A 10,263-nucleotide genomic window follows, 5' to 3' on the forward strand; every position below is an offset into this window, starting at 1 on the left:
ATAATGTACACATAATATCTGATGATTATACGTTTAAGCCGAGAGATAATGTGGCTTTTAATGAGCTAATAAGCGTTTCACATCATCGAACCAATGATCGTGTACAAAAAATTTAATAAGATAATAATCTGTTTATTATGTATAGTAAATATGCAACAAGGTTATGTCTGTGCAAAATAATTAAATATGTTTTTTTACTTATTTTCGTTTGAAGTTTAAATTCATATTACGAGGCGAAGTTCAAAAATGTACACAAAAAGAAAAAAAAACGAATTTATTTTCATTTTACTTAATTAATTAACCATAAGAAATATAAATTTTAATGAATTATAGTATATTTATAAACCCCAGTCTTTTCGTAACCCTTTAAAAATATATATGTATTATAAATGTCGAAACACCAACTCATGTATCCTGTCCCCTTCCCCTATCATTCTACGGACTATTGAACATTCTCTCATATAATTAAATGATTAGTATATTGCTATCTTAAGTATTTTCCTTATTTATTTTAATGTACCTAGACAAAATCTGAGCATTGCATTTTAAATTCGTCTAAGATAACCAATTATGAGAGATTATGCATATTACGAGGGAAAAAGTTTTAATTTTGCACAAAGCTATAACGTTTATTTTTAACGATAATACCGTTTTTTATGTTCAATATAACGGTACAGCTTAAATCATTTCGTGTCAATTAATTTCAAGATGTATTTTCAAATATTTACTAAATCTGACTGACATATTTATACGTTGTTGACAATTGTGTATTGAATCAAATGTTAATATTATTTTTTGTATACTATTTATCAATATATCATCAAACCCTCAAGAATTTACCCAATTTAAGTAAATATTACATTTTCTGTTAGTCGTTAATTGTGATAAAATATTTTAAAATGTCTCAAGAATCTTCATCAAAAACAAGCGCTAGCACAGAAGCATCCAAAGCAAGCGTTTCTGATACAACATCCAAAGCCAGTAAAGCAGCAAATTTTATGGAAAAAAGAGAATTGTACCGAATCGTGGAAAATGATATTGATTGTACCCCTGATAATATAGTTGACCCTGATTATGTCACAATGGAGGAAACATTTTCACACGCTGCCTTTGAAAGCAGACCGAGAGCCCGGAGCGAAGTTTTTAAAGAAACTAAAAGTAAATCAAAATCTGCCGCCGATATGGGTATGAAAGTTTACGCTACAACGATCTCCCTTGACGACATTCATATCGATCACACATCAAACACGGAAGAAGGATTTACATCCGATCAACAAGATTTAGAAGTAGCTCCATCAGCTTTCTATTTACCTAAAACGAAACCCATCATGTCGTATCCCCCCGAAATCTTGGTTGTATTGAAGGAAACCGAAACATGTTTTCTATTCGAAATGCCGAGTTATTCATACGATAAAGGTACACCAGAGGCTAATATAGTAGAAGAGGAAAATGAATTTTATCAATATATCACGGTGGGAAAAGGTAAGAACCGTAAAATGGTAACAGAAGAGACACAGACTAAAGAATGTGTATCGCAATCGAGACATACTTTGGCCACAAGACCACAGAAGAAAAATGCAATAGCATTCGCATCTTTATGGGATATGCACGATACTTATGCCCGCCTTGCACGCATTAGACCAGAAGAGAAACCTGATGAAATGGTCATGTATCAATCAGCTGCACCAAGCCTTCTACGTAAGAAGAAAGTTAAATTGGATGCAGTGATCGAAAACAACGAGAAATCTGTCGAACAAATATTAAATACGCCACAGTTTTTTGACGCGGTTCTTTTGACGGAACGAGTTCTGGCCACATTGGAATATTCAGATGCACAAAAAAAGTTTCGTGGTCTGATTAGATTGGATCCACTTTCTTTGGATTTAGTATATGTTTACACAATGAAACCACTGTGGACTCTCGAATGCGAAGAGTCTCAAAATAGACCAATAGCAAGTATTTCATTCAATTCCAAAAATAACAATATTTTAGCAGTGGCACATGGCAAATTTACTTATGCTGAACATTACAACGGCTTAGTGTGTATTTGGTGCACAAAAAATCCTTGTAAGCCTGAAAGAATATATAATTTTCAAGATCCTTTAACATCAGTAGCTTTTTCGGAAAAAAATCCTAACTGGTTGGCGTGCGGGTTTTCGAATGGCGATGTTTTAATTTTAGATATCACATCTTATTCCATCAAGACAATTGCTAAGAGTAAACGAGATACTAATCCTTGCTTTGAGCCAATATGGACGGCAAGTTGGCGTGCAATCGATAAGGACAATCAATATGTTATAACAACTTGTCAAGATGGTAGGATTAACAAATTCACCAGCACTAAAACCCACGATTTTATATGTACACCATTGATGCGTATATCAACAGTCGAAGGTAAAATGAAAGGAATGGAGGCGCCCAGGCAGTGTATCAAAGAGGACGTTCCAATAACCAGATATCCAGCTGCATTATGCATGAAGTGGCATCCAAAAATTGAGCATATCTATCTAGTTGGTACTGACGAGGGCTGCATTCATAAATGTTCAACGCACTATTTAAACCAACACATGGACGTATTTCGAGCTCACGCAGGGCCTGTTTATAGTATACAATTCTCTCCTTTCATGCGGACACTGTTAGCGTCTTGTGGCGCTGACAGTGCGATTAGACTTTGGATAGAGGGGATTGATGACGTTATACTGACAATGATGTGCCCAGCAGCTGTTTATGATATAGCATTTTGTCCAGTCAATTCTACTATCCTATTATCCGCTAGTGGCAACGTACTCTCCATATGGGATCTTCGTAGAAAAACTCATATGCCCTGTGCTGAATACTCTTTTCCCGGTCAAATAGTTTTAACGTACATAAAATTTTCTCCGTCAGGGGATAATGTATTTGTTGGTGATACACTGGGACGTGTGCATACTTTCCACTTGGAGGACACGCCTATACCCCCGTTCTACCAAACAAAGTTGTTAGACGAAACAATTAAAAGAGCTATATGTACTCGTCCACAATTGTTGCGACAGTTGGAAAAATTAGAGAACTTTCGTGAAAAATTTGGTCAATAAATTCCAAATTTTATGCCGATTATATTGTTTTTGTACTCCAGAAGACTTACGAGTAGGGTTGGCAAGAAACCTTGTGATTAATATGTACAAAGAGATGATTATAACAGGCTAATTGAGACGATAGTATAAAAGTATCCTCATACTTTGACGTTTCACGATCCACAAATTGTTATTATTCGTTTATTTCGTAATGTGTATGGAGCATTATATTTTGTTATAAATCATGTCAGACATTGAAGTGGTCTATTACATAATGACTACTTTTTAACTAGCTACAAACATGCATTACACTGTTGCGGGATTAACAATATGGACCCGTCACATTTTTATAAAAATATTTTTGGGACATAAATATTTCCAAAATATCTTCTAATAATCAGGGAGAGATAATCAGTCCTAATTTTATTTTACAAATAAGTATCAGTGAATATTTGTATTATTCAAGATTTGGTGATAATAAACTATAAATGTTATAATTCTATTTATTTGTAGTCGTACTTTGAGCTTATAAAAATAAATAATCACAAATAGGCACACTTTGCCAGCTAACACCTGTACTTTTCTGTCTTCATATCTCACTTATGAAAGGAAAAAACCGACGTCATACAAACTTAGGATTTTTGCTAAAAATACATAAGATGTTCAGTATATATCAGCGCTTTGCTCGATGCAATGGTAATAATTTCTTATATCAAAGCACAAAACCCTGTATGTACCAACTTCGTAAAAAGTGTTGCTAGTAAAAAATAAAATAAAAGAACAATAACTTCCGATTCTTTATTCTTGCATCTACAAGAGAATATAATAATTTAAATACAAAATGTGCTTGTAATATATTAATTAAATGGACATGTAATGGAAATGACTAGGACTTGTTTGAGAGCATTTGAAACTGGTATTCCTTCTTTAACTCCTTAAGATTCGTTTCTAATATCGCCACCTACAATTAAAAAATGAATTTTTATTATTAATAATTTTTATATATATAATTTTTATTTTATTTATTTATTTTCGTGTGCGCGCATGTGTTTATGTTTACCCAATAGTCAGGGGCCATCTGAAAATCAGTGCTGTGCATTAGCACAGCTTATACTGAGTTGACCCCTTGCTACCTACACTGTGTTCTTTAAATTTAATTTTTTTTTCCTGTATAATCTATGTAATGTATGTGTGTAGCAAAATAAATGGTTTAATTGTTACTTGCCAGTTTGGGTAGGTATCACCCACGTATTAAATATTCTAACACAGTCGGGGTTACCCAAAACCCTACCACCAATAAAAAAGTGTGTTCAATTATATTTATACACAGCAACGTGCACGAATTTTTTTGAATTCTAAGATTTTTTTAATTTCTTTGAGAAATTGACTATGGACTAGGCGGAAATGGCAATTAAATAACAGTACTCAGTATTGTTGTGTTCCGGTCTAAAGGGACAAGGACAAGGGACATAACATCTTGGTTCCCAAGGTTGGAGGCACATTGACAATGTAAGGAATAGTTAATATTACTTACAGCGTCATTGTCTATGGGCGATGGTGACCACTTACCATCAGGTGGCCCATATGCTCGTCCGCCAAACTATACCATAAAAAAAATTTAAAAATGGTAGTCTCACCTCTTCAAATCTTAATTCTTTTCTAGCCTCTTTTATATAACCTCGTATAATATTCATTTGCTCTAATAGAGGGTTGTCGTCGTCGTGGGCGGGGCCTTCCACTCGACTTCCACTCGACTCTGCCTCCCCACCCCGCCTCTGTCTCTCTCTCTCCGTTCTCTCTCTTTCCAGTTGTATCTGTTTCTGCGCACGTTCGTACCTCTGCCTTCGCACTTCATCTATCTGTGCCTCGGTTGGTAACTTCCGGAGTGATAGAAGATCTTCCTAGAATAATAAATAAATAAAATAGAAAAATAAATATTATTTGAATATTTCAATTTAATAGCCATTTGAAATAGTGTACTCCTGATTTTAAACAATATTGTAATTTCAATGTTAATAGAAACATTACTTTCTATTCTAATCATATTACCTTTATATAATGTGAGGCTGCCTGCCTAATAGCAGTCTGTAGTTTTGCTTGTCTCGTTGCTGGCTCTACAGGGAAAGCAGCTATCTGTTTACTGAGCAAATCAATACCTTCCGCGAGCTTTCCAATGCGTCCGCGCATAGCATTGACATCGGCCAGGTTATATGTTGTTTCTCCGTCAAAGAGACTTTGACACATCTGGAAAGAAAGTCACATTATATTCGAATTATTTTAATATACAAAGATAGGCAGTTGGTCCTCCGAGTGGTAAATGCTACCACCTATAGACACTGTAAGAAACATCAAATGTGATTAATGTGTTGATGCACCATCTGTCTTGCGAACAAAGATCTTATGTACCTTGACTCTGTAGTTACACTATTAAACCAAAATACAACAATATTAAGTGTTGTTGTATTTTTCGCAAAAGAATTATCGATGAATGGGTGACATCTACCTAGGAGGACAACAAAGCCCTACCACCAAGTAAGTATTGTTTTGTTTAGACTGGTTGGAATTTATATGAATTCTATTTCAAGATACACATATAATTTCAATTCAAGCACCTTGCCTTACAAGTTTATATATAAAATATGTTCAATCAATTATTTCCGTTAAATACAAAATAATGATATTGTACCTTTTCGTACATGGCAACAGCTGGCTTTGCTTGATCCATCAAACTCCTCATCTGTTCATAGGCTGTCATCAGGACAGTTTTAGCATTTCTGTTCTCTTGAACTTGTTTACGTAAATCAATTAGATAGGAGCAGTGTTCACAAAGACGCAGACCATTCTTCTCATTTAATTCCTCAGCCTGAGATGTCTGCGGTCTGGATGGATCAACAATTGCCTCTAAAATAACATTATTTACAGTAACAATTTAGTACACAATCAAAATTTAAATATTAAAAAAAGTAATTTAAATTAAATAAAGAAAATTTTAGATACTTAATATCTTTATTTGACTTTGTATTTTTTTGATGTGTAAAAGAGTATTTAATATCTACCAATTTAAATAATGACTAAATGTTTTAAAAACACTTTGACTAAATATAAATTAAATTTACTACTTGCATACACATTACAATGTGTTATTTTCCTTTACTTATAAATTAACCAGAAGTTTAAATATTCAAGTTTTACATATAATTCATTAGTGAAGTTATTTTAACATAACATGAGAAATGCTGAGCATTACATATTGAATGACATATAATGTTTGCAAAAACATACTCATCGAATATATTTATATAGCCAATTTAAGATTCTACAATTTCAATATATTGTTACTCACTGGCTATGTTCAAGTCCAAAAACACAGAGCAGTCATGGCATAAAATAGACCCACATAGCCTACAATGGTGTTTTCTTCTTGTTAGATTAAATGCTTTAGCGCAGTTTGGGCAAAGCTTTACTGATGAACCATCTAACCATGGAACAACCTGGAACAGTTCAATACCAAGTCATACAATTGTTAACATTATTTTACACATAATGTATTTCAAAATTAAAAAAAATATTGTAATCTATGTGCCGAAACAACAATAAAATAGTATCAACTCTGTAAATGTTTGTTGCTACTCTTTTGAAAAACATGTTTTGGAATATTAGTAACAAAAGTTAATCTGATATTAATTTTAATTATAAATTAGATATGAAATTTAAGATATACAAATAATAAATAATTGATTAAGGCTACAAGTAAGAACTATTATAAACTATTGTAAATTGTTATTACCAGTTTGATTACAAATCGAAATCAGTAGAGATGTATAACAATTAACAATGGGTAAGATTACTTACTTCCTGTTCATGTAGTTTTCTTTGGCTAGGCTCACTGGGCATATTACACACTAACTTATCCAGTCTTATTAATAACTTATTAGTTTCAGTAGCATATCTCTCTAATCTTGCTGAACGCACAGCCCTAAAATAATCAGTGGAACTCCGAGACACACCTATTGTCTGCTCCTCAAACGGATAATAGTCTTGAGAATTCAACTTTAGTGCGCGATCGAATGTTTCCTTTAAATCCGTATCGTCTGTGTTCAATATAATCTTCTTCGCTTTCCCAAATATATCCTTAAGTGACTTTAATACATCTTGTTCCTCCTGGTGAAGACTTTCGAAATGGCTAGTAAGTTGATTCGCTGATTTCAAATCTGCTTTGCAAATTGGACAGAGAAATCCTTCTAAAACTTCATCGTCGTTTGCGGTCGCCATTTTAAAGAGTTAATTTAATATGCACAATACACTATTCATTATAATTTAATTTGTTTATGATGAATTTCCACCATCCACATACTACTATAATACATTACTCCCCTTTTCATTGACATCGATAAACGTCATAATGCGTTTCGTTTTTGCAATTTATTTATAAGTCTAAAATTAATTTATTCGCTTTTGTTTATTAAATCTTAGGTTTCTTTTTAACTGTACCTTTAGTTACAAATATCATTGAGTAAATAATTTTACACTACAAGACATTCATTTTTGTTGTAGGGTCCCCTTTTTTCTTTATAACGTTACGCATGCTATTTGTATAAATAGAGTAAAACAAATCGTTTGTCTTCATTGTTCGTATTTGATTTTCAAATACCTCGTTTGACTTGACTACTTTAAACCACCTCCGAAATCCGAAAGTCCGCAATTAAATAAGTTTGTGTTTGACTGTTTGTGTCTTGTATGGAATATTGATTATTGCTTTTCTTATCTGTTACAAAAGAGTAAAAAGTTGCTCAGGTTATTTTCCCCCAATTCATTTTTGCTATTTATCCAAATAAACATGTATGTTTCACTATAGAATTACTAATAATATTTATCATTTATGAGACTTATAATGAATGAAAATGAATGAATGAATGAAATATACTTTATTGTACACCAAGCAAAGTACATAAAATTTTAAAACAGAATAAAATAAACAATGTTATACAGTATACAATCGGCGGCCTTATCGCTAGAAGAGCGATCTCTTCCAGGCAACCGGTTGGCATAGGACATTATAATAAATAAATAAATTTAGGGTGGAGGTGTACTATAATACAAACATAATAAAGTAGTAAAAATAATACATACATATATAATGAGAAAATACACACATAACTAGTAAGAAAAACATACACACAATTTTAAAATAAATGAGGATTGGAGGAGGAGAAAGGTAAGGGATGAAAATACGATTTCAAGTATCAATATAATATTCGAAAATGCGACGTTTAAATATTTCAAGGGATTTAGCTCGACGTACCGCTAAGGGCAAGGAGTTCCATAAGCGTGCTGCGTTAATTGTAAAAGATTTTGAGTAACAAGTTGAAGAGTGAGAAGGGATACTCAAAATTAAATTATCCTCGGAGCGCAGAGAGCGACAATGAGAAGCGCCAAGGAACTTAAATCTCTCTTTTAAATAAAGAGGAACTTTTGGATTGAATAGGATACAGTAAAGAAATGATAGAATACGAGTATTCCTGCGAAGGCGGACTGGAAGCCACTTGAGCTTTTTGCGAAATTCAGAAACATGGTCATATTTGCGAAGCCCAAATATGAACCGTATACAGAGATTTTGAATGCGCTCAAGTTTATTTAGTTGCTCCTCGTTTAAATCGAGATAACATACGTCGGCATAATCTAAGATTGGTAATAGGAGAGTTTGTGCTAACGTAATTTTGGTAGGTATGGGCAAAAAGTATTGTAACCTACGCAGAGAACCAATCGCCGAAAACATCTTTCTACTCACTTCGGTAACCTGCGGAATCCATGATAACGTTTTATCAAAGATTATGCCCAAGTTTTTGACCTTGTCTTCAAAAGGAATAAGAACTCCATCAAATTTCACAGGTGGTAGATTAGTCCAATCAATTTTCGGTAATAACTTTTGACTACCAATTATAATGGCCTGCGACTTAGTTGGATTAACTGTTAGACCATGAGTTTTACTCCAATGAGAAATGTGTGCTAAGTCATTGTTGATTGTGCTTATTGAGTTTGGTAAGTCATTTACATGCGACGTTAGGTATAGCTGAAGATCATCAGCATACAGGTGGTAGAGAGAAGATAGATGTTTAGTTATGGAGTTAATAAATATTGAAAATAAAAGAGGGGACAACACGCCACCTTGGGGGACGCCAGCATTTAGTACACACCAGTTGGAATAACTATCGTTAACACGTATACGTTGCCGACGCCCGTCCAAGTAACAATGAAACCAGTCAATTACTTTAGGAGATATGTTAAGAGACCTTAAGAAAGCCAGCAGAATATCATAGTCAACACTGTTAAACGCATTGCTGAAGTCCAACAATGTCAACACAGTCACCCGCTGCTTATCCATACCAAAACGAATGTCATCGGTAATTTTGACTAATGCAGTAGTCGTGCTGTGACCATGACGAAAGCCGGATTGGAAAGGATTTAAAAGATTATTTTTGGAAAGGTATAAGCTTAACTGTTGATGTACCAGTCGCTCTAGGACTTTAGAGAGGAAAGGGAGAATAGATATTGGACGATAATCAGTAACACAGGAAGGGTTGGGTTTTTTAGGTATAGGAATCACTTGAGCATCTTTCCATGCAGAGGGAAATTTACCCGTGGTTATAGAGTGATTAAGAATGGACGTGATTATAGGTGTCAAAAGGTCAAGGATAGGAATGATCATCTTGCGACTAATGCAGTCAGAACCAACAGCATTAGAGTTGATACTTAAGATGTTTCTCTTAACATCACTTTCAGTAATTAGACTAAAAACAAAAGGAGAGAAATCTGGAGTGGATGAAGCAAGAATTTGATTTATTGTACTTAATTTCGTGGCTCCATCTATAACAGCCGAGGATGAGAAATGCTGATTAAGCTGATCGAGGTCACAGTATTGAGAGTAATTTTCTTGACTAGCTTTCCCAACTCCAAGTGATTTAAGGAATTTCCAGACTTTACTTGTGTCATCTTCCTCTAAAATAGATTTATGAATGTGGCGTCGTTGTTCGTCTCTACAAATCCTGTTGCAGTGATTTCTAGCTTTCTTATATTTTTCCAGATTTACGTCGCTCGCATTACACTTATATTTAGCTTTAGCGGCGTTCTTTTTATTTTGCAAGGATTTTACGTCATCTGTAAGCCAAGGAGCAGGAAGATGCTTAAGTCGGACTGGTCTAATAGGCGCGTG

General features: G+C 33.9%; 2 protein-coding genes across 2 annotated transcripts; one reads left to right on the top strand and one right to left on the bottom strand.

The window, feature by feature from the left end:
• The first annotated feature begins 787 nt into the window (after window positions 1-787).
• Window positions 788-3,175, top strand: LOC124533765 (dynein axonemal intermediate chain 4). Its single transcript, XM_047109271.1, has one exon. It carries the CDS (start codon window positions 900-902, stop codon window positions 3,072-3,074), a length of 2,175 nt encoding a protein of 724 aa, XP_046965227.1. The 5' UTR covers window positions 788-899; the 3' UTR covers window positions 3,075-3,175.
• A 662-nt stretch (window positions 3,176-3,837) lies between these two features.
• Window positions 3,838-7,445, bottom strand: LOC124533813 (rabenosyn-5). The gene is made up of 6 exons (XM_047109332.1): window positions 6,906-7,445; window positions 6,397-6,544; window positions 5,740-5,954; window positions 5,103-5,297; window positions 4,691-4,954; window positions 3,838-4,014 (listed from the first exon to the last, which is right to left on the bottom strand). Exons 1-6 carry the CDS (start codon window positions 7,323-7,325, stop codon window positions 3,940-3,942), a joined length of 1,317 nt encoding a protein of 438 aa, XP_046965288.1. The 5' UTR covers window positions 7,326-7,445; the 3' UTR covers window positions 3,838-3,939.
• Between the last annotated feature and the right edge of the window lie 2,818 nt (window positions 7,446-10,263).

This window comes from Vanessa cardui, chromosome 11, assembly GCF_905220365.1.
Source record: "Vanessa cardui chromosome 11, ilVanCard2.1, whole genome shotgun sequence".
NCBI lineage: Eukaryota > Metazoa > Arthropoda > Insecta > Lepidoptera > Nymphalidae > Vanessa > Vanessa cardui.

Excerpts from the sequence above, each read along its gene's own strand:
- LOC124533813 (XM_047109332.1), bottom strand. The coding sequence starts at position 7,325 with ATGGCGACCGCAAACGACGATGAAGTTTTAGAAGGATTTCTCTGTCCA. Across the intron at positions 6,545-6,905 it reads GAAAACTACATGAACAGGAA|GTTGTTCCATGGTTAGATGG; the intron begins GTAAGTAATCTT and ends GAACTGTTCCAG. Across the intron at positions 5,298-5,739 it reads CTGTTGCCATGTACGAAAAG|ATGTGTCAAAGTCTCTTTGA; the intron begins GTACAATATCAT and ends CTTTCTTTCCAG.
- LOC124533765 (XM_047109271.1), top strand. The coding sequence starts at position 900 with ATGTCTCAAGAATCTTCATCAAAAACAAGCGCTAGCACAGAAGCATCC.